The 24634-nt window shown below is 44.8% G+C and overlaps 2 protein-coding genes and 1 long non-coding RNA gene across 3 annotated transcripts; 2 read left to right on the top strand and 1 right to left on the bottom strand.

Moving 5' to 3' along the window:
• Positions 1-5896: 5896 nt before the first annotated feature.
• On the bottom strand, positions 5897-23909 carry LOC147046804 (uncharacterized). Its single transcript, XR_015067961.1, has 4 exons — positions 23607-23909; positions 17734-17956; positions 17562-17647; positions 5897-6393 (listed from the first exon to the last, which is right to left on the bottom strand). It is a non-coding gene; the product is annotated as an uncharacterized LOC147046804 (long non-coding RNA).
• On the top strand, positions 22222-22800 carry LOC147046805 (heat shock 70 kDa protein 1-like). The gene has a single exon (XM_085928687.1). It carries the CDS (start codon positions 22243-22245, stop codon positions 22798-22800), a length of 558 nt encoding a protein of 185 aa, XP_085784813.1. The 5' UTR covers positions 22222-22242.
• Positions 23217-24566, top strand: dnajc19 (DnaJ (Hsp40) homolog, subfamily C, member 19). The gene is made up of 6 exons (XM_085927981.1): positions 23217-23358; positions 23632-23683; positions 23770-23843; positions 24094-24173; positions 24247-24317; positions 24419-24566. Exons 1-6 carry the CDS (start codon positions 23356-23358, stop codon positions 24487-24489), a joined length of 351 nt encoding a protein of 116 aa, XP_085784107.1. The 5' UTR covers positions 23217-23355; the 3' UTR covers positions 24490-24566.
• Positions 24567-24634: the final 68 nt, after the last annotated feature.

Raw genomic sequence — 24634 nt, 5'->3', positions numbered from 1 at the left:
CCCCGCTTCCTCTGAATGAAAGAAGGCTTGTGCTCTCCCTGGCTGGCTCTCGGCCCTCCTTCTGCAATTCAAGTAACAAATGACCGCATCCTCCGAATGATAATCAGCAAAGCCTTGAAGGCGGTTTTGTCCCAAGGGAACGAGTCAAACTTCCTGCTTTTTTTCGGACCACCTGACTGACTTGAGCGTTGTTCTGCAAAACTCGCAGTTCAACTTAGTTTCCTCACTTTGCTTGCGAGCTCCTTCGCAAGAGGTCTGGAATTGTTTGAAATTTGGGAAAATCTTGAAGTTTCTGACTGGTGAAGAAAGGCTCCGCCCTCGCATCTCCATCAACAAGTCAATAGAGACTGCGGCTTGCTGAGACATTAGCGTGGAAGCAATGAAGGTGAGCAGGACTTAATATAAGCCTCTTAGTGCTTCTGTCAAAGAAGGGAAATCAATCCCTCAGTAATGACTAAGCACAGCGCAGGCATCGGACGTGGACGAAAGCCGACCTGTGGCAGGGGAAGAAGCTGTTGGGCTATGCTTGAATATGAGCCTCTTAAGAGTGGCCACCATCTCACACTTAAGGAGAGGGAGGGGCGTCATCACGGTGATGACAATGGTGATAAATACGCGGCTGGCCATCGAGTGGCGTGCGGGGGAAAATCCACCCTTGCTTTAGGAAGTCCCGAGGCGAGGGGCTGAACGAGCGCCGCCCGAGATGGCGATCCATCGAAGCCGTGAGACTTTCTCATCTCCAGCAGGCAAACGCCAAACCAGATTACGGATGATTTGCACCTCGGACGTCAAACGGATGTTGGGATTTGTCACCCATTAGAACGTCTCTCGATAGAAATATTGTTGATTGTTGGATGGAACATTGCACCACAAACGCATAACGTGCCAATCGATATCTTGATATTATTTAGCCATGCTCATCCTAAACTCATTTAAATATAATCACATTCAATTTTATTTAACACGGAGATGAAGAAAATGGTGCAGAAATTCCTCAAATCTTTTGAATCCAAAAAGGTTGTTTGATTTTTATAGCGCTATAAAATTTCTGACGTTTGAAGAAACGGGGAATCTGACTGGCTAGCAGATTCCCATCACGAATAAGCCGACATCGGCTGAAGACGGAACATAAGCAGACAGGCACGTCGCTGAGGCCTAGCTACTGTGACACCCGGGAGGTAATTTGCAACAACACAAAGAGGGTGGAGAGGCGAGGGGGGGGGGGGGGGGGGCTTGAAAAAGGTACAGGAGAGAAAATAGGTAAGGGAAAATCACTGTTTAATTTGAAATCCAAGAGTTTGGGGGGCAGAGTTCATCCATAAGTGAAGCTGCTACAACACAGTACAAAAAAGAATAATTTCACATTCTTTAATTTTCAGAATAAAATGGCCAGCTATTTCAGGGCGAATAATTGTTTGAACCAATGATTTTATCATTAATCCGACAGCAGCCCCCAAGAGCCGGGGGTCACACCAGAGGTTGATTAGGTACGAGGCTGCACAAAGAGCTCTCCAGTCGATGCCATTGAAAAGGAGCAAGTCATTTAGATTGCGAATTGGTCTCGGGGTTGCGAGTCTCGCTCCATTACAGGCCACTTTCAATTTGAGCCTCACAATAAACATCAAGCCTGGAAAAGCAAATTACAGCAGCCATCTTGGCCCCGAGCAGACGCTCGCTCGCTCGCTCGGGCAGGCGGGCAAGATGCTGAACCCAAGTGAAAAAAGTGGAAAACGGGGAGAATGACAAAACAAAATTCCAACTCCTTTGACTTTGATAAGATTCAAACACAAAAAAACGTCTCCCAAAAACACCAAAGCAACGCATGGCTAATTTGAGCTTCCATTTTGACATTCCTCCACACAACAAGAGTCACAACAAAATCCCAAAAGGCGTCCATTTGGAATGCCTGCAAATCATTTTCTATCTCCCATTATTAATTTCATACTCCATTTTAATTATAGCCAGACGGGGCTGGAACAATGGCGGGTCTGTCCGTCCAAATTGCATTGGGCGCTCACTATCTCATCTCAAAGCCGCTGCGTGGCTGCTTGTAAATATCTTTGCGGTATACGTGAACACAACGGCAAGTGTTGTTGACATGCTCGATGACTTGACCAACGCAAAGTTAATTATATGAGTTGGATTTGCGCCGTCGCTACAAATCAATACAGATAATTGCAGCGCAACGCCTTTTGTGACAGCGGCCTTGTTTTGAGAAAACGCGTCACTCTCCACAATCATAGTTTGAGTAATCATTTCAATTCCAAACGATGATAAGACAACAAACGTGTGAGCACTTAAAAGCCCGGATTCAACACCATCAACGATGAGATCTGAAACAAGGCACAGGGGCTTAATACAATGCAATTTTGTAGATTACCTTCTTAAAAGAAGTCGGAATAAAATCAATTTTGTTTCCCGAGGCAATTTCTCACTCTGCGCATCCTGGACATTATATTCAATCAAACACACGTCAAGGTAAACAATTCCCTGAGCAAGCTCCACGTTTTCTTTTATAGAAACTGAAACCTTCACTCTTGGCCTAAATATCAGCAAACAAAAATTATACAAACAGTATTAAAAGGGAACGCAACTCGACTTTTTTCTTTATTATTTATGAACTCAATGTTCCTTCTACAGTCTAACAACTGTCTTCCGATTCATATTACGTTTAAGGAATAAGAATTATACGGAGGAATCGACCCATTCAAGCCGCTGACATTTTCTCTGTCAACTAAAATTCACATCAGTGACCAAACTCAAAACAGGTGAGCTGTGTGATGCTACCAAGACAAGGTCATCTCTCAAGTCATTATTTTGATAATTGTTCTTTTTTTTAATACTGTATATTCAACAAACTTGGCCCGATTTGAAGAGGAAATAAACAAAAAGCAAGGCAATAAAATAATCCGTCTCTGTGGCGGTATTATGGACATTAAGCACTGGCGTTTTTTCCCCATCTGCGGCAGAAAATCAATCGTCGCGGGCTGCGAGGACAGTCGGAGGCTAATTTTACCCCGCATTTTCTCTGCCGGCTAATCCCGCAGCCGGGAGCCTGAGCGCGGAGTGCAAGAGGAGTCTAGAAGAAAAGTGAGAGATCCCTCCATAAATGAATTTTATCAGCATGAAAACAAAGTGACTACCTGAACAAAGTCTATTTTACAGAACCACTTCAATAGCATCTCTCGCCTCCTCTCTGTGCCCATTGCGACTACTATATGCGTCCATAAGGAAATATAAGCAAGTAAAAATAACCACAACGAGAAAAAAAACAGTTTGAAGCTTGGTTTTTACCTTACAAAAATTTCTATGAATGAATAAAATCATATCAATTAGGATTTGAAAGGATGCAGATAAAGGATTATGTCATTATTCGTGGGAATTCGAGCATGGGAGGACCGAATGTGAAAATAAATATGAGTAGGCCTCCGGTTTGTACAGCGAGACAGCTCGCGGGGAGCGCTATTGTTTTCGTCATTAAGGAAAGGAAGCCAGGGGTGAAGTCTTGCCAGGGAGACGGAGAGAGATAGACGGAGTCATGCTACATGCTCTTTCACAGCAGGCACAACAAACACGTTGATTTCGATGACGCCTGCAAACAATACACCCAACTGGGACTGCGAATGGTATCTGCCTTGATAAACCCACAGAGCGGCTTTAAGAAGACGCTTGCAGATTAACTATTTGGAACGCCGCTTAAACTGTTGCTATCTTCAACAAGGAGCTTGCTTTTGCTCTTCACGCCGCCGTTTTGTCTTGACGATTATTACACTGCGACAAGCCAAATTGTTGATCAACATTTTCGAGAAAAAACTCTGAAGAGATTTGAGCATTTTTGAGGGTTTTTTTAAGTAGATGATTTAATTGTTGTCAGTAGCCTTGTGTAGAATTTTAATGAGTATTTGTTTTAGTATTCTTTCGAGACAAATGGGAATAACATTTGCTCATTCTAAAACTCTTTTTGGCATTGCTAAATACAAATAAGTGGAATGATGCAGAAATTTATAATGATGGAAGCGGTTTTGGTTGTTACAATATCAAATTTTAGAAGCGCATGCTAAAAATGGCCACAGACACACACACACACACACACACACACACACACACAGAGTTTAATAGGATGATGATACAAAGGGGCAGAGAGGCGAGGCGACGGCTGGGGGGAAAAAAATGGAACCAAGAAACGAGACAAAAACAGGATGAGGAGAAGCTCGAGAAGGACGGAGGAGTGAAAAGAAGCTTTGGACGCATCTTCCACATCACTGCCTCCAATTTACCACACAGGTGGCAAAGTTAGCAGATAACACAGATAGTTGCGCCAAGGCTTTCTGCCTCCGCCGCTATGGAATAGCTGGCAGGTGAAAAGATGCCGTCCAAGGACAAAAGCAAGAAATAGGAAGAAAAAACATTGTTATGCCATCAAGTGTGTCAGCGTGCAACAGCTGAGTTCGTTGATTAACTGTTAAAGCCAACGGGATCTTTCGAGGACGGCGGATTATAACATGCCGATAAATATGCAAACATTGTTTAGTCGGAATTTGATGCTTTCTTTATGGCTGCTGTGCAATGTTTCTCCCAAAATGCTACGGGGCAACTCAATAACCCGTCCCATGATGGCAAAAAAAATAAAAATGTTGAAATCATGCAGTGTAGACATAATAATAATAAAAATAATAATCATATTTTACTGGTTCTTTTATTGACGGCTCAGTGCATTATTTATAATGGGAAAACATGATTCGGAATTCGAACGATTCACTTCTGGAACAGCCTTCTGGAACGGATTGTGGTTAAAAACCGAGGCTCCACTGTATTTAGGTGACATGTTTCGCCTTATACTTCCGCCCTCATCAGAGATATCTTGTTTGTGATAAAAGAACCAGTAAAATCATTGACAAGTGAAAACAAAATGAACTTAGTACAACTAATAATAATAAAGCCACGTCATAGTTTAACAGCTTAAGAGTTAAACCAGCAGTTGAAAGCCTAATTGGTCCTCCAGTTTAACAGAATTTCGCTTGCTCGACACATATTGATAGGTTATCATGTTCATTTTTATTTGCTGGTGGTAATTGTTTGCCGTTTCTCAAGATATGATCAAAGAAGCTTAATGATGAGCAGGGGCTGATGAATAAGAGCCGTAATGAGTGAAGAATGATGTTGGTCGAATGTGTGTATGTAAGTGTGTGTGTACGTGTGAGTGCGTATGTGCGTGCATGCGTGTGTGTGTGTGTGTGTGTGTGTGTGTGTGTGTGTGTGCAGCTGGCCTGCACGCAGCCTCGATGATATGTGATTGTTTCACTTGGCGTAATGGAGGCTGCGCTGTTGGAGCACATTTGCAGTGGCGTGATTGTAAATGTGTGGTCCACTAACAGGTGTGGATGAGACAAGAGGAGAGCTGCTGCTGCTGCTGCTTGAGGATGTGGAGAGGAAAAAAAAAAGTGATGCCACTACCACACGAGAGCCAAATTGAAACGAAAACCGAGCCAGGCACTTGAAGATAACAGAGGCGTTAGCATGAAAGAGATCGCCGCAACTGGCTGCACTTGGGCTCAATATTTCAATTTAGGAACATTCGGCTGGGGAAAAAAATGGCGGCATAGGAGCCGCTGAGGTGAACTTGAGATTTCAAGGAGAGGCGTTGAAATTGTCTAGGCATCTCTTGTTGCCATTTTCGAGTAGCAATAGAAAAAGAATAAAAAAACATTTTGGGGGGGGTTATTTTTTGTCATGTAATTCAAAACAAAACAAAAATTCAATACATTATTACAATTGAATTATAGGCTTGGATCAAACAACACAAAACTTAAAACTGCGGCATCAAACAGTTTGATTTTAATTTTCAAATTTCAAAAACAAAATATTTTGAGAATGGACTTACAAACTGAGGCAGAGGGATCTTAAAAAACAAAAAATAAGTGTGTCAGCTTGAGCGACCACACAACAGCACGTTTGCGAGTGATCGCCCAGCCGGCGAGCCATCCGTCCATATTGCCACCTCCTCTATCTTTCATCCTTCTTCTCATAGCTCAGAGCAGATTGTCCGGTCGGAGCAGCTCACAACACGCAAGAGCCGACGTTGAAAACCCAAGACGTTTTCATTTTGGACTTTTTATCGTAGCCATGCAGGCCACATCTCGTTTTGCCCGCTTCTGCTTCCAAATCTCGACTTGTCCCCAAGCAAGGTCTTGACTGTCCGAGAGTCTCAGATGACCTTCCCTCCCTGAAATCTTGCTCCAGCCCCAATCTTGGCTTGATGGCTTGCACGGAATTAAAATCCAGGCAATTACAGTGGGGGGGAGGGGGACGACGGAAATCTTGTGTTTTGTCTGGGAGCGGTGTGCCGGGGGGATTAGTCCAAAGCTGGAATGGCGTTTGAATCGTGAAGGGTCCCTGAAAGACACCACTTGTTATTAAGACTGTGTAAACACTGCCAAGCTGCTGAAAAGCTGCTAAAAACACATCGGACATAAAGACGCCGCCTGTGGACACGTCGTATTATCCCTCCGTACATTAACTGGCTGCTAAATACTTAGCTGGAGGATTCCAACTCTCCTCCCATTCCCATTTCTGTCCCCCAACATTTCTCCCCCACTGTAATCTTTTCGAGACAATAAGCAAAGAGCGATATCAAGAAGGGGCGAGAGCGGCGAGCAGAGCGACACCGCTTGACAGCGCCGAGTCTGTCCAGAGTAACGGCTTTAGCGCCTAGCTCAAGCGGCCGCTCCACGCCGCTGTTAAACCGAGCTTCTACAAAACAAAATCAAAACACAACATGAAGATCGTCGTTCAAGTGATTGCCAATCATTGTGACAGAGTGAGCGTGTTCGGATATCAACTTCACCTTTAGGTTGGAACTGGTCAGACAATCCCCTCTCAATCCCCAAGACATAATTCTCCTGAACCATCAGAATCCAATTCAAAATGTTAAATTTATGTTTATTTAATTATTCCGTTGGTACGAGGTACATATGGTGAATGTTATGTAATTTGCGAAATGATCATCGCTAGCTTTAGGTTAGCTACATAGTGCTACATGCTAGAAAAAGGTCATGTTTTTTATATAACTTTCTGCTTGTTTAAAAAAAAAAAAAACGTGTCTTGCCAGCATACTTTTATCATCCAATCCGACAAACAAAACCGAAATTTCGAATTCTGCCTGGAAAAATTGACTTCCGCATTTGTTGGTGAACACTAATAAGGCGACCCCCCCACCCATATTTTGTGCGGTGTAGACGCTCACACTCCCGAATAAAAATACCACAACTTAGTCCAGCCTGCCCCTGCGTACATTTAGGCCACGCCTTGCACTCGGCATGAAAATAGTCGGCTTGCTAATGTAGCAAAGACGTGAACCCTTGCGGAAGTCCATTTATATTCTAGTCAGTACTAAGAGATGTTGCATTAAGGGCGGCACGAGGGTGTGGTGCTTACCATGCCGGCCTCACAAAAATCCACGACACTCAAGACCTTTTACAACACGGCATTTCGATATTTTGCCCAATCTTACACTACAGCTGTGTGCTACCTTTCAATATTTGGGTACGGTGCTACAACTTGAGGGCTGCTATTCGTCATCCTTCCATGATACACTATAATTTCACATTTTTCCCCTCCATGTGGCACAAAGTGCTATTACAACAACACAAAGCAGAGTAAGGCAGTATTATCTTGACTATATTGCAACCTATACTCTTGATGTCATTACATACCTCCCCCACTCTCTGGTGAACCCCTCTGCATAGTAAGATTAAGCCTGTAATTATACAGCCGCAGCATGTGCATTGTCTCCATGCATTTCGCACACACGCGCATGCACAAGCGCACACACACACACGCGCACAAAACAAGGTGAGCGGCTGGCCTTGCAAGGCCATTATAGTACAGCGCTCAGCCTCTATTCACAGCTCGCTCGCTATTGTTCACGCCAAGGTAAGTAGGGGAGCCTTCAGACTGTAATCACCTGCACACACGCACACATATTGATGTGGAAATGAAAGGAAAGAGAAAATGAGGAAATAAATATTGGGATGGGAGATAGCTGCTGCTGCTGCTCGGAAGAAGTCCACCACGAATCTGCCTGCACGCAAGTCTACGTATTTGTTTTAGGCCACGTTCCGCTTGTAAACAAAAGTGTTGCTTTGAAAAGTTTAGAGTGACTAGTAAAAGGAAAAAGGTGGATTGCTCCATCACAACAAATGGGATTTGGTGGAGCTACAGCTGACAAATGTAGACTCCAATTTAAGACACAGAGAGAGAGAGAGAGAGAGACAGAGAGCTCCCGTTCAGTGCCCGCTAACTGATTTGACGTACATTTCATAAAACAAGCCGTGAACTACTCACAGCAGGGGGGGGGGGGGCAAGGGGATTGTTTTTAGCATTGTGTTTGCATTCACTGGTTGACTCCGAGCAGGCCAGCCTTCCTGACACGCCTTTTACTAGTTTTGCGTGGTGTCGCTTGGAAAAGCACGCAGGTATTGCAAGCTCTCCGCCCTCCATGGCGGTGGGGAGGCAACGCAGCCAAGTCAGTGGATTTCTCCCCCTCCTCGTTTTTTTTTTTTTTTTTTTTTAAACAAGCAGAAAATTGTTTGGTGGTGTTTCACGGCTGACGGGTTATGGTAATCCGGCAGGAGCACCGGTCTGGAAACTAATGAACTGGGGACGAGAACCAGCAAGCGAGATGAGCTCACGCTGTATCACAGATTGGATTTGCCGTTTCTCGTGTATCATTGATGCTTTATTTTCTCGGTGAGAAGAACTTGAGACGCTTTTCATGAAAGCGCATTCAGCTCTAGAATGAGCTTATACTAGAATGCAAATGAAGATACGTTGGAGCAGCGCAAACATACTTTTAAGTGCACTTTATAATCCGAAAAATACCAGAATGGAATATATTTACATATTGAAAATAAACGTCTTAGATCAATCACTAAAAGCCAAAAATGGAGAAGATCACGTTTCACAGATGAGCTGCAGAGCGGGTTTGCTTCTAGATTGAAAGCCTGCCAACTGTTGCCCGTTTCCCTTTTTTTCCATAACCCTCCACGGACTGTTTGTCACATGATGTGTTCTTCATCACTCATGTGTCCATTCCTGCCCTTCCTTCTGACACCTCTCCATTTGCCAGCATGTGTGTTGTGGGAAACGCCGCTCTATCGAGTCTGAAACAGGTGCTCGATCATAGTCAATTAATTAGATGGTGAAAATGCTCCTTGTTCACTGGCGAGCCCCTCGTGGCCTGCCGGGATCTGACACACACACACACACACACACACGGGAAAAAAGCCATCTGGGCAAAGAATCATCCCATGGGACTGTGGCAAAGTGTAAATACGTGTGCATGCGGGCGTGCGTGTGTGTGTGTGTGTGTGTGTGTGTGTGTGTGTGTGTGTGTGTGTGTGTGTGTGTGTGTGTGTGTGTGTGTGTGTGATTGGCCGTGAAGTTGCTGCTTTTACATGACAATTAACCCTATTAGCCTTGCAATGACTCACACTTGCCAGACCAGGTTTGGTCTTTTACACAGCATGCAGACAAAAAAAAAAAATATCCTATTATGCTTTCTTTTGAAATGTTTGAGCCTGTCTGTTATTTACTATGATAGCTTCCAAATATTTTTCTTGGGTTAACACTACGAGTGTTCAGACGTCTTTCTCGACGATGTATTCAGTGCCCTTCAACATTACATCCAAAGCCACATTAGAAGCAATTTACCTAAACAAACAAACAAGACAACACTTAAAAAAAAAAAAAAAGAAAACGCAGAGACTGTACATGGAAATTGTACACAAATGTAATAAAGCCGACTGCAGTCGAATGAATGCGTGGCGCTGACAGCCCGTTCCAAAGTCGTCAGAAAGCGAGACCAACAGAGACGTGAGAGACAAAGCAGTTGAAGTGACAGTTGAGTCTTTGATTGACAGGATGGGCTTTTGATTCAGATGTAATTACTGAGGAGGGGGGGGGCGCTTCGGGAGGTAAAAGGAATACAATAGAAATGTGAGGGAGGGGGAGGAGGAGGAATGGAGGCTTGGAGCAATGGTGGCTTTTGAAAGGCTGATGCCAAGAGTTTTGTTGCAAGTCATTCAGAACTGAATGCCACTCTTGCCTTCAACTGGCTTGTCAAGACATCACAAAGCAGGAAAAAATCATTTGGTTCATTGGCATTGCTGTGTAAAAGTCGGATTTTACGCCAATTATTGTTACATTTGTTCTACCCTACATTTGTCTCACCCTAACCGGTACTAGAATGACAGCTCAATTCTTGAGTGGTCGCCGATACAGGATAGCAAATATCCATTCTACTTTGAAAATGTCCATGAGCTAACGAATCATCCTAACCTTAAGCCAAAAGTGTTCGGGGCAGCAGCGAGGAGCCCAAAATGGACGCAAATAGTTCCAGACGCCGCCTCTACTACACAACACACACGTCTGCTTCCGTGACCTAGATCATTCGAATCATGCCAAAACCTTGGCATCTGACAAGCTAAGGAGAGATGTTTTCACCAGTTTACAATTTCCTTCATCTTTATTTGTGACTTGGAAGGTCAGAAGGCAAACGCAGATGTCATCACTGCCTGCCGGTCTACAAGTGACAATGCAACAGCTTGCCAGAGAGATTGGATTTTACATTTTCAAACACACACGCATGCATACTTGCAGATCTCTGACAGCGCTTCAGAGCCTTGGCCATGTGTCCCACAGGTTTGGTGTTTAATCAAACAGAAAAGTGGCAGGGGAGAAAGGGAGGAGAAAGGAGGGAGGGAACTGGCTCATGTGGAAAGCCCAACCCGAGGCAAGGCTGTTTGTCGGGCCCCTGGTGAAAGCCCAACATTAGCCCTCTGGGGCCCTCAAGGAGCCCGCAGGATCATAGACTTGACAAATATTGGGATTGGAGCTGGAGTGAGGCATTGTGGACGTGGGCGGGGGCGTAAGGCCCTGAAGCAGATGGTCGTAAATGTTCATTTAAGACAGACGATTGATTTGACGAAACAGATATCCAGCCTCGTTAAGCAGAAAGTACCTCTGGGACCTGCTGAGGGGGACAAGGGGGGGGCGTTGTCTAACTCTAACCTCCGCCTGCGCTGCGACGGAGGGAGATGGCAAACCAGGACAGAATAAGAGTACGACAGAGAGCTAAATCATTCCTGTCAAGATAAAATGAAATTTGTGCACACACAAACACACAAAGCGCCAGGAACATGCGCGACTTTGCTCCTGTTTGTATATTCACATTGGCGATCCGGGCGCCGCTGTTACGCTCTTCTAGAAAGATCTGCTCCAACATATTCTTCCTCGTTCATCAGTGATGTGACACGACCGCGAGAAGAGATTGCGTCTTCTCCTCGCCGCATGCAAAGTGGCGCCATGGAGCCGTTCTCACTCGCCACATCCCTTTAATTGGCTAAAATGATGGCCTTTCATCAATATTGCCTTTAAAAAAAATGTCTGCTTTCTCTGTGGCTCTCTGCATCTCCTCCCACTTTTCTTTCACTTTGCGTATTTTCAGGCCTTTATTCAATCCAATCACGGCCAGCGTGGCGGCGCTCCATCGAGGCCGTGCACGTCGCAGCCGAGTCTTTGTGTCTCAGCATTAAGAAATGAGCACAGAGAGGACGAGAGGAGAGGTCTCATTAGCGCCACAATCACAAAGAAGACGATTATCAGTCTGCAAGCCACGCTCGGAGATTTAGTGGAGCGGCCGGCAACTGGAGATGACACCTAAGGAGAAGCTGATCTTGCTCTTTCAATTTTACAGACGCATAGATCAAATAAAAAAAAATAAAAAAAACTGCAGGAGCACATTAATTTCATCACAAATGATTTTGCAGCTACTATCAAATCATACTAATTCCATGCAATGGCAACACAGTGTAAATTCCAAGTCTGTTCTTTTTTTTTGGTATCTATCAAAATGATGTGATGGAAAATGAATGACATATTGTGTGATTTGTAAGAAAAGTGTGAAGAAATGAATTGTTTATTTTGAAGACTAAGCGTATGTCCCCTTAGCGTTTTGTGTATTTGCAAAGCAAACATAAAGTCATCACATGTGAGAGCAATTCCCGTGTCACATTTGGCCACAATCATGTCATTTCAGGTGGCCCTTTTCGACATTTTTTTTTCTCCAGTTGAGAAACACTTCACGCTGGCTATCTTTTCTCCTGTCTCAAGTGTCTGCATGAAACAAACCAGCAGGGGATTGGCACACACAAAAACACATTACAGGCAAGGGAGACGCATTTGGGGGCAAAAAAAAAAAAGGATTTCAAGACGGCTGCTTCGAATGAAAGAAGAGCATGTCCGCATGCTTCAAATAGCAGCACTCGATTCATTGCGGGATACTGAAATGTTGATTTATGAGTGCCAATAAAAGCATGTATTTGTTAATTCCTCATAAAAGAGCGCATTGTGGCACAAATGAGGTGAGGACAATGAAATGGGATTCATATTGTTGCGGTGACACAGACAAGCCCGCAGGTTTGAAATAATCCCCGGATCAGAAGTTTAAAGGACACTACAATTACGGACGACTACTGTTTTGAGCTTCATCGTCCACATTGTGTCAAATTGAGACTTTAGTCAAAGAGGAATTAGAAGAAAATGGAATGATATCCAAGGCAAATTTTGGCCTTTTAAATTGCTCTTGCTGTACCAATCTGAATCTGTCAGGCTTCCAGTCAATATGCACAAAACGGTGAACGACGTTTGTTTTGGAGCCCTGACCTGCCGGCGGCCTTGGCAGCAAGCTCCATGAGGCTCTTCACAGCATCCCGCCTGGGAGTGTGAGCCAAGTCTGGTGCTGTGATGCCATCTATTGGAAGCCACTGCGAGTAAAAGACATTCATTCAAAACCAATCAGTCTATCGTGTTCAACAAACCAGGGTGGCTTTCAAATATTCAAATACAGGGGGGGGAAATTGTTGAAATACAAATAAAGATTGAGATGAGAAAAAAAAAAAGTCCACTTTGTTTGATATGGGTCATCTAAAGTAAACACAAATTACAGTCTGCTACCACACAAAGCTCCCGTTCCCATCAATTTGAAATTCGCCGGCAATCTAATTCTTCTCTATCAATCTTTTGGGTTTTGGTGACACAAGCAAGGCCGAGTAGACGATGTGTGAGGTAGCGGCACTTAATGTGAGACATAAAGGTGGATTCCATGACTGAAATTCAAACTTGTCGTTATTACTACGGCTTGCTCGTCAACTTTCATACATGTTAAATGATGCTGACAGAGAAGGTCGAGCCGCTTTTTCCATTTTCTCTCCTTTTAGAACTTTAGCAGAAATGCTTCACCGCTGAAGCTCAATTAAGAGATTTGGTACTGTCACGTTCCATCTTTTGCAGTTATTATGCCAAAGCAGAGCAATCGAAACATCTTCACCAAAATAAGAGTTCACTGACACACTTTAGCAAAAAGGTCCTCAAGGTCTAATTAAATGTTTGGGCGTCCACGAGCACGCCGGCATGGTGCTTGAAAGGCACTTGCGTGTGTGACGTGTGCGGCGCGGCCATGGACTGCAAGGCCACTGGGTCTATCTGATAATTGAGTGTCAAATAAAAGGGCTGTTCCTCTCTGGATTCCTCTTTGACACCCCCATCAATTTGTCGTCACTTAGAGACGGCCTCGGCAAGCGCGCCGCCCGGTCCCCTCCATTCATCCTTTAAACACCCGCCTCTCTTGCGCCCCCCTCCTCCTCACGCCTCGACACCCACTTATCCGTCCATCAGTCTATCTATCTGTATTGGCAGTGACCATTTATCCCTTGGGCTCCCTCCGGCTTGCTTTTGCGCCAGAGCCACTTCTCTGGGTGAGCTCACAGCTGTTTGACAGTAATGGCTCTAAAAGCAGAGCAGAGCGGGGTGACCGTTGATGTGCGCCGGCCGCTGAGGTTTTGTGTCTTGCCGGGGGACCTTGAGGCCTCAAGAGGCTTTGAAAATTGCCGTCATCAACGACAGCACAAATCGGATGCGCGCACATCAATGCACAGACGGCCATATTCCAATCGATATTTATCGTAGTTCACGTTCAATACGGCAAGCGGTATAAGCAGCCGGGAATTTGTTTCAATATGAAGCTGTCACCCTGGAGATCTTCAAATCCAGAACCATCCAGGTCCATCCATCCATCCATCCATCCATCCATCCATCCATCCATTTTCTGAACCGCTTAGTCCCCACGGGGGTCACGGGCGTGCTGGAGCCTATCCCAGCCATCATCGGGCAGTAGGCGGGGGACAGCCTGAACTGGTTGCCAACCAATCGCAGGGCACACTGAGACGAACAACCATTCGCACTCGCACTCACACCTAGGGACAATTTGGAATGCTCAATCGGCCTATCAAGCATGTTTTTGGGATGTGGGAGGAAACCGGAGTGCCCACGCGGACACGGGGAGAACATCCAAACTCCACACAGGGAGGGCCGGAGGTGGAATCGAACCCGCACCCTCCTAACTGTGAGGCGGACGTGCTACTCACTGCGCCACCGAGCCGCCTACCATCGGTCTAAATTGTCATATTTTGCCAAGAACATTACTGCTGAACAGTTATGGCCACGTCACATGTAATGGTATAAAAAGTATCATGACTCGAAACAGGAACGGAATTTTTCATCAGGACTACCGGGGCGAGGCAACTTCCTATTTTCCAAAGTGGCGTCCTGTGACTGAATAACTTGACAGTGTCTTGCGCTTGTCTGTCCACTAATGCATTTCTTAATACGCTCATCACCTCGCGCTACAAGCCTCATTAGCTTATCGGGACAAGACAATAGCGGATATGAACACTAGCGAGCCCGCTCGGGGCCAAGCCGGGGTGTCACATCTAGATAGCGGCCAGCACCTGGGGAGTATCCCATCCTTGTCTTCGGATACACCTCGGTAAGCCTCTCGCCGCCTTATCAACTTAAGACAATACTTGGGGATTCCCAGCTCTACTAGCTCACATTTCCGTGTATTTACGATGATATCCGCTGGTCATCCACGGCGGAGCTCGTGCAACACAGGCAACCGGGTTCACCTTAACCCCTCCGGATCCTCATTACCTTATCTCAGAAGACAAGGCAGAGCAGAGGTAGCTTTAGTTAGCTTAAGGTCTGCATGATTGACTTTGCTAGCTTTTGGATTAGCAGCAAAGCTAATGCAGGCCAAGGTGATGGCTGTCTTAATGAAGCAGCTTTGAGGCAGAAAGCTGGCTAATTTCCGCCGCTATCACCTCAAGCAGGGCTCGGCGTGGCTCTCGGAGCGGCGCGCCCGCCAGCTGCTGAGACAAAGTAGCGGGAGCCGAGGTTAATCCCGGCGATGGAGGAGTCAGAAGGTATTAGTGCAGAAATCAAAGACCTGTACACACCTGTGTTAAAACCATGCGTGCCTGATCATAAGAACAAAAAGGAGCAAATGTATCACAGAGGCACACACGGTCCGACCACATGGAAAGAATCGATTTCTCTGTATTACCACGGGCTGCACGTGTAGTGAAGAACTTGAAAATTTGGGGCTTCTTTGAAAATATATTGAATAATAATTATTTCCATGAATTGACTGATGCAGGTTGTTGACATATTTATGAATAAAAAAACGATGACATTTAGCACACATTGTTTATCTGCGTCCCGATCGTACCCATCAAACTCTTGCTACGCCAAATGCGCCATAACTTATACCTGCTTTTAGCTGCTCTCGCTCTGCCGTAACACCCAATGAGGCGCTTTTTGGAGAATGAGAATTCTTTTAACAACATATGTGGAAAGGAAACAAAAACTACACTTCCTATCCATCTCTTGTCAAAGTAACGTTATTTATTTATTAAAAGTATGCTTAAAAACGCCCATTCTTGATACGCTGTCTACTTAGAGTGCAAACGAAATCGATACCCCCCCACACACACATACACACACACACACAGACTCGGACAGCCTCCACAATAATAGAGTTTGCTGGCTGGCTAGCCAATCAGTGGTCAGAGGTTAAGCACAGAAGCTGTCCAAAGTGAGTGGGTCATCCACTAGATTGAGCAAATGACAGGCTTAATGGCCGGCTGCTGCTCTTAATAACAGGCTGGACCCAGCAAGGCGGCTGCAAATGTCTGCTTGTGCTGTGTGTGTGAGTGACACACACAAGCATGCAGGTGCAATCACGCACAGCCACAGATGAAATCAATGCTTTGCCACTCCCATTCAATGAGCTGTAATCGCTGGTCCAGTGGAGTGCAAGCCCCTCCCAATTCTTTTGCAGCCCATTAACAGTTATGAAAGGATCCTCAGGAGCTTCACACGTCGCATCGTTCACGAGCCATAAAATCTTTGATGCAGATTTGAGAAACAATGCAACACTGAAATGTGACTAAAGACAATTTGCTGTGAAAAATGAAAGAACAAAATTTCACTTCTAGAAGATGCTACACTTTTTTCTTGTTCTTTTGCAATCGTTAACGCTTGATGATTTTAATTGATGAAATTTCTCTCCAATTGTCTCAAAAACACACACACACACTTTGGCTTGAGTTGTTTGCCAGAAAGAATGGAAGCAGTGAAGCGTTGAGCACAACAACGGCACCTGCCAAGCGCACGGCAACACGGCATTCTGCTTCATTGGAATTTCAACCAGTGCAAATGTTGACATTTAAATGTGTCAAGAGCAAAATGGGCACATTTGAATGCCACTCAATTATTTCTTTTCCGCTCTATGACAACGGAGGGGAATAAACTTACCCTGCTGTTTTTACACAAGTGATCAAGTGTGTGATGATAGAACTGCCAAGCCGCTCTTCAGTCACACAGCAAGATCGACTGCCGGTAGACTCCAGGTGAGGTAGGTCAGCTGGTCACCAGCTCTCTCTATATCCTGCTGGGTGACGGCGGCTCACAATTTCCACTTTTTTAATCTTAGCTTTTTTGTTTTTGCATTTGGGCAAATTTTGTCCCCACCACCCAGACGAAAACTCATTTTGGACCTGAATGAGAGCCTAGATCTTCTCCCACCTGTACTGTTCCACTACACACTCTTCACAGGTGGATTTGGACTGCCACTGCTCCACATGGCCCAAATACAAGAGGACTAGAACATGCCAAAATATATACATTGTTCTCTTTCTGCCTTTCGGTAACATGTTGCAACAGTCAGAAGAACCTATTGTACTCACTCTTGGTGCAGGTAAGTAAGCATGTGACCTTTCTACCAAAACATGAAGCCTACCAAAGTGGCAAAGGTCTCCCACGTTTTCATCCTGCACTCATCGTGCCTTGAATGTCACTTGACCACTTCCGTGAATGAGTTATTTCATAAAAACATTCCAAGATTAGTTTTTTTTTTGGGGGGGGGGGGCATGCCGAAAATAAGGCCAGAAGACGTACAAACAGCCAAAACAGACAAAACATGTCAACATTAGCAACGATTAGCGCACGTTAGAAGAGGGCGCGCTTATGAACACGTGGGACCCGAAAGGACCAACCAAAATGTGAAATTGAAATGGTGAAAACAAACACAATCGGGCACTAGTGCAAAGTATACGAGCAAGAAAAATGAAAGCGAAACATGTAATTAACATGTCATAACTCACCGGCGTGTGCGGCAAGACAAGACTTGGCTCTGTAGGCCAGATACACGCAGCCGAGATGTCACCAGCAATCTCCACGAGCACAGAACCTTGACACAAAAGATATTGCATTTTAGATATGGACAATATTTTAAAGTATGTTAAAAAGGGGATTAAGCCAAAGGCTGTGACCTACAAAATGGCAATGCCAGGATCTCATGGGGTGTCTCAGGTAGTGGTGATAATCCATGCAGTCCTCCTTGAGTATGCAAGCGTCCCACTCGAGGATATGCACAAGAGTCCTCTACCCCAAAAAAAAAAAAAATGTTCAAATCCTGGAGCCTCTTAATCCTTCAGTGCAGTGCCATGTGATGTGATCTCTGGAGCGTGGAGGCGTCTCAGCCGCGAGCGATGCCAACCTGCAAGACCACAGCAGGTAAGAGGAGACGGGCAGCTTCCCTCGCCAACTCCGACCGTTCCTCGCGACGTCTCAGCCGAGAGTAGCCAGGCGATGCTTTGCTGTTTTGCCGCTCTTTGCCAGGCACACGCATACACACGTGCACGCCCGCACAGAGGAGTCCACAAAAGTCCACATGACTCCTCTGTATGTGCGAGACCGTTGTGTTTTATGCTTCTTTTTTTTTTTTTCCATGAAGCTAACCCTGAGCCCAGGCCCAGTCAGCCTTTGAGACGCTTTCTATCCCCCTAACACAAGACGGCTTTCATTATCTTGCCCGTCGCAGCGCAAGGCCTAGCTTCTAAAAGCTACTGATTTCTTTCTTCCTTTAGCCCTTCGTACAAAGGGAGGGCATTTTGTAAATTACTTGCTCGTTTCAGAGCAACAAAAGGTACTTTCATTGAACCCGCCGCCCCCCTGCCGCTCGCCTTCTATCCCGCCGCCATTTGATTTTGCTCAAATTTGATTACAAGGCTTGAAAAAGGAAGAGAAGAAAAGAGAAGAGGAAATAAGAAAGGCCCACAGATGGCATGTTCATTCAGCACACTGAAAGGCTTTTCTGTGGGCTGCCTTGCCTGCCTTTATACGCGTGGCAATCCAAAGATGGTTGAAAAATCTTTGGCCGCTTTCTCATACGACTGACAGGAGGAAGGCAGAGAAAGAAAAGCTCGGATATTTTCCTCGGTCGTCGGCTTATCTATATACCTGAAAGTCTTGACCTGAGGCGTGTTCGATCGGAATAAGCGCCTGACCTCGTCACACTTTGACGCGATTAAGTCACGCGCCAGATAAAGTGTAACCATGCAGACCAATTTAAAAGGACTGACAAAGAAAATTAGACATCACATCCAGCAATTGGTGTACAACCCAGTTTGCTGCAATGGGCCACTCAATCAGCAATTATTTTGCTCAGCAGGAAAATTAGAACAACGTTGTTGACAAAGAGCTCCACCTCCAAACACACACGGACAATATGAATGGCATGAACATTGCCAAGTATGACTTGTTCTACCACCAGCTGGCCACCACGCAGGGTCACCTGAATGAAAAGGTCATGTAGGGTCAAATTTGGCCACTAATGCATACGACTCTGTTTCATCGCTTTGACAAACGATGTTCAGTCAGTTCAGTTCAGTCGCAAGAGAGCTGACTCAAGATGTCAGGTGAAAGTCCCACATGAGAGACGTGTTTAGCTTATGTTGTGGTGGGAGGAGAGATAAAAAGCTGCAAATGCTGCAGATCCACTGGAGCGCCTCTTAAGAGAGAAACAAATTAGACCCACTTGATTTTGGTCATTACAGATGAGGAGGGAGATGGACTCAGTGGTCAGCAGGTAGGTCTCAATACACACACATGAAGTCTTTTTTTTTTTTCTCCAGATTAAAAAAAATGAAAGTCAGTGTGTTTTGTTTTTTTTTTTTCCCCAAAGGAAGGTAAACTAGAGCGAGAAATGACCTTAATAACATTTCTCTCACTGCGGGTATTTGCAGTATTCCATCGGCAGGTTTGATAAAAGGATTATGCGACCAGCTTTATGCAGCCAAAGTCAAATCTGGATAAAGAAGGGGAGCTGTTTGATTCAATAATTCTTGTTTCCTTTCTGCCAAGCGAGCAGTCCTCTTTGGAGAAAGTGGCAAATCAGCATTATGCCACATTTGGAAGACATTTGGCTGCCCAAATGTTGGGGAGGAGGGGGCCCCCCCTCACATGAGAGTCGCTAATGTTAAAGTTCCCTCGATCGTTTTTCCGAACATGATGAAAGCTATGTGGGATGAATTTTGTCTTTTGAAGGCATCACGATACAGCCTGCTTGTTTTTGGTCAATCAATTTTCATCTTGGGCTGGCACGGAAATGTTGTTCAAAATGCAAACGGATATAAAAAAAAAAAAGCCAGAGCCCCTTTTCATTTGTTGTTATCAAGCATAATCAGCAGACAGCGCAGACTCCCGTTTAGGCTTTTGACCTTTGAGGTGAGTTATCACAACAGGGTCGCACGCTGTCGGCCGCTACTCATTACTGGAGACTCCTCCCATCAGCCCCCGATAAAGCCGTCGGCCGCAGAGCGCTCTGCTAGAGGTGACAATTTATGTGTGCCACTATTGTTGGCACTGCTGTCATGTTTCTTTACTGACACAACTCATTAAACAGTCACAATAAAAAAAAAAAGAAAGCGAGGAGAGCTTTTCATGGACTTCACCTCCCCCAGTTCTTAAATTGGACCGAGACATTTTTCACTTGGGTTGAGATTGGTATTAAGATGCTGCACTGGCTAGGAGCAATCTTATTTTTTGGTTTAAAGGCCGTGGCAGCTGACGGAGGAATTTCTGGCCAGTACATGTGACAACAATCTGCCCTCTTTATCATATGAGGTAAAACAAAAACAAAGAAGAAAAAAAAACTTGTGAGTCTAAAACTAAACAAGCACAAATCTCCTCAGGATAACAACACAGAGGAACAAAACCCGGCTAACGAGTTGCTGCTCACTTTCATCCAAGTAAAACTGCAGCCAAGCGGACCAACTCAAAAAAGACTCAGAAAGCTCAGGAGAGAAAATAAAACTTCAATTATCACCTCCATGAAAGCAAAGTTATGGCAGTGAAGTAAAAATACGAATGCAAAGTGGAAAACTTTTTCAAATGGCAGCGAGACTTAATATGCTAACAGTCGATCCCCTCGGGAGCAGAATGGGATGCTCGCTCAAGTTCCTTATTGTCATTCCTCATCACACCTCTGAATCATAAACAGTCCCACAACTTTTCATGCATCCTCCTCTTGCTATGCAGTTCCCAGAAGGCTTTGCCTTTCACTCTCTCGCTCGCTCGCTCGCTCTCTCCTTCCGGCGTCGGGAAAACAAACATTCCAAAACCAAGGCTAGAAATACCTTGCAGATGCCCGGAGGAAGCCGGCGGACGGACAGATGAGCAGATAGCTTTCCTCTGTCCTCCTCTCTCGACGTGCTGCGGAGAGCGACTGCTCACAGGCAGGCAGGCAGGCAGGCTGGCTGGCTGGCTGGCTGGCTGGCTGGCTGGCATATCTAATTAGAGCTCGGCTCTTGCCGCTATCTGCCGGAGGATCTACCTCTCCAATCTCTCCTGACTCAATCTTCCCCATCTCTGATTTCCTTTTATATTTATGCTGGAATATTTAATTGTAGACAAAAGGTTACACCGGGCTCTATTCATTGCACACGGGCAGAATAATCTCCTTTAAAAGGCTTGACATTTCAGGCTTTTCAAAAGGGGCTGAGGAAAAAATATATCTCGGCTTTTGTTAATCAATGAAGTAGAACTCCAGTGAACAAAAGAATGAAATTGCTTGCTTGGGTTCATAAAACACACGGAAATAGCTGCTTCCTGTGGGCTTTTGTACTGCTTGCCAACCAACGACTTGGCCATACGCGAGCGCTGCCGTAATTCCGTACGATTTAGGGGGTAAAACGCTCATTTGAAATCCGTTTGAAAAAGCCGTCTGAGTTCGGCCGCCCAACTGTCACGACGGGCGTGTAGTGTTGCGCCCTACCGCCAGAAGAGCAGAGATATGCAACAAGTTCGTGCAAGGTGATGGATATCAGGCCTAAATCAATTTACCCGCAAAAACAGAATTATAAAGTATTTACCTATTTCAACAAGTAGTTACAAACACGAAGCATGTCACTCAAAGCTAGCTTTTGCAATAAATGTTGAAGCCGCTCGGTTGTAAATTCAATCAATTTTGGTTTTTAAACCGTTCCAAACACCAAACTATTTTTTAGTAGTTTCAGGATATTTGGGCCCAAAATGTGTAACAATGCATGTGAAGTCTATTAAGTGTACGTATTCCAATAAATTTATTAGGGAGTGGGGAGATAAGGATTTGGAAAAAGAGGTTATTTTCCTATCTTTTCAGCTCGCTATAATTAGTATAAATGTTATTTCTATTTATGTTCATTTTATTGACGCAGAGTACACGCCATCGTCGTGTTATTACATCAGTTGATTTCAAATATCATTAAATGTACACTACAACATCAACACTCGTGATTGAAATGAATAACGTCATTCACACTTTTTATAGAACGTATACACGGTTCACGGTTCTCGCTTTATCTCGGTAATTCCAGAGTGTTCTATGTGAAGTATACGTCAATATTTAGTAGCATAATCTGTCGAAGGTTTCACAATAAATGCAAATCTGGTCATCCGGTTTAACGTAGCCCGTAAGTCACTTCCTTGGACGTCCTAGTCCAGGTCTTGGAAGGCGAGAGAGCCATGGCCAAAGATAACAACCTTCTGGGAAAATTTGAGCTGAGTGGAATCCCGCCAGCGCCACGAGGCGTGCCGCAGATCCAGGTCACTTTCGACGTGGATGCCGACGGCATCTTGAACGTTTCCGCGGTAGACAAAAGCACCGGCAAGGAGAACAAAATCACCATCACCAACGACAAAGGCCGTCTCAGCAGAGAGGAGATCGAGAAGATGGTGGGCGATGCCCAAAAGTACAAAGCTGAGGATGACCTGCAGCGGGACAAGATTGCTGCCAAGAACACTCTGGAGGCGTTCATCTTCAATGTGAAGAGCAGCATTCAGGACGAGAAGCTGGCGGCCCGCTTGAGCGAGGAGGACAAGAAGACTCTGACGGACAAGTGCTGGCTGGAGAACAACCAACTGGCCGACAGAGACGAGTTCCAGCGCAAGCAGAGGGAGCTGGAACAAGTGTGTCAGCCGATCATCAGCAAGCTGTATCAGGGGGCAAGGCCCGCCGAAGATTGCAGGACGCAGGCGCGAGCCGCCACCCAGGAGGGGCCCATCGTTGAAGAGGTGGACTGAGGACCAAAGACTTGAATATGCTTTGAATTCTCTTCATGTTGTCAACGTTGTCATGTATTTTCTTGGAGCAATATAGGCAGCGAGAAATAAGTATTATGTTTTCTGTTTTGACATTGTAAGCCCTAAACTAATAACTTCATGGCCACACTTCTCTGCTGTATTTTGTAAATACTTGTCAGTTGTGCTTTTAATCAATATTTGTGAAAATTGTTGTATGGCCGTTCATATTTGATACTGTCCATTTTTTAGCAGTACAAAATAGTCATTTGTTCAAATATTTATTGCATGAAAAAAATATTTGTCAATGTGTGCCAAGTGAATAAATGCTTGAAAGACCCTGACAATTTCAGACTTTGCTTGTTTCGTATTAGTACTAGCTAGTTTTCAAATGATTTTCAACCTTTTATTTTGTGAATTTATCAATCATCTCGGCGACGGACTTTGCTCGCCGGCTTTTTACGTCACTTAGTCACAATTTCCGACACAAACAGACGCGGGCAAACATGAGGTCAAAAGTGATTCTCATCATCGGTTTGTAACAAAACATACAGCTAAATGGCGAGTATAACTTCATATTTATGACTTACTAGAACGGAGGAGAACCCTTTATTGTAACCTTAAGAAACGCCTCGACGAGATGGCTAGGGTAACGTAGGCTTCAGTGCATTATCAAAGCTACCCAACGCGAACGACAATTTCGGTTTCGACTCAAATATTTATTTGTGCATGCTTGCGCTGTACTTACATTTTGAGATTTATTTTGTATGCATTGACATTTCGTACTTTTTGTTTGTCGTTCTTTTTACCTGCTGCCGGTGTACACTCGTTCAGGCCAGTTCCGTGGTGGCAGCGGGGCTAGCTTTGGCTGCAGCTGGATTTGTAGGCAAGTAGTGGAAGCGCACTCTTGTTCACTTCAGTTTGTCATTTGCGCCCTTGACCCTGGTATGACCTTCTCCACTTCCTCACCAGGTCGTTCTGTTATGCAGGCCATCAAGCAGATGCAGCCCCAAGTCAAAGAGGCCATTCAGAGCTTCCCCAAGACTGTGAGGCTCATTATAATTCAAATGTATTTGTTTTGATTAGGTGGTACTTCATTGGCAGGTGCAAGATACAAATTGTACTCTTAATGTGCGACTTGTCCGAGGCATCACTCGATCATCACTGTATTATACAATAAAAAATAAAAAAGACATCGACCTGGTAGGGCCTAGCAGCTAGGCTGTGAGTGCTCATGGACATTATTGATTTTGATTTAAGGATAAAAGTCTTTACAAATGTGCATATATATTGTAGGCCTTTGGACAGGGTTACTATCGAGGTGGTTTTGAACCAAAGATGACCAAGAGAGAAGCTGCATTGATTTTAGGTGTCAGGTATGCTAAGTATTTGTTCATATTGAGTCACGCTTTGCATGAGGCTATATGCCAAAACGACTATGTCTTTCAGTCCCACTACCAGTTGGAATAAAGTCCGTGGAGCCCACTTAAGACTGATGATACTAAACCACCCAGACAGAGGTTGGTGAAAAGCTTAACTTTTTTTTTTCTGGAGAGCGCTCTTAGCGTGAGCTCAAGGATTCCAAGTTTGCGCTTCACAAAATATTCTTATGTTCTTGCAGGTGGCTCTCCCTACCTAGCAGCCAAGATTAACGAGGCTAAAGATCTACTTGAGGGTCAAGCAAAGAAGTGAGAAGACTGAACCGATTCATATTGTTGCACTTGAGCCATAGTTTATGGACTTTTCAAGTAAATCACATTGTAAAGAGAGCTTTCTTGTTTTGTGATTTTTAGGTTGAGTATGACTCAAGTTTCTCAATGTTCCTCCATTTATGATA

Source organism: Syngnathus leptorhynchus, chromosome 13 (genome assembly GCF_054491065.1).
Source record: "Syngnathus leptorhynchus isolate UIUO chromosome 13, UIUO_Slep, whole genome shotgun sequence".
Classification (NCBI taxonomy): domain Eukaryota; kingdom Metazoa; phylum Chordata; class Actinopteri; order Syngnathiformes; family Syngnathidae; genus Syngnathus; species Syngnathus leptorhynchus.
This window is presented reverse-complemented; position numbering and strand designations above follow the sequence as displayed.

Bases quoted from the DNA above. Each gene is read 5' to 3' on its own strand.
- dnajc19 (XM_085927981.1), top strand. The intron at 23,684-23,769 runs GCAAGTAGTGGA...CTTCCTCACCAG, and splicing joins GGCTGCAGCTGGATTTGTAG to GTCGTTCTGTTATGCAGGCC. The intron at 23,844-24,093 runs GTGAGGCTCATT...TATATATTGTAG, and splicing joins TTCAGAGCTTCCCCAAGACT to GCCTTTGGACAGGGTTACTA.
- LOC147046805 (XM_085928687.1), top strand. From the start codon at position 22,243: ATGGCCAAAGATAACAACCTTCTGGGAAAATTTGAGCTGAGTGGAATC.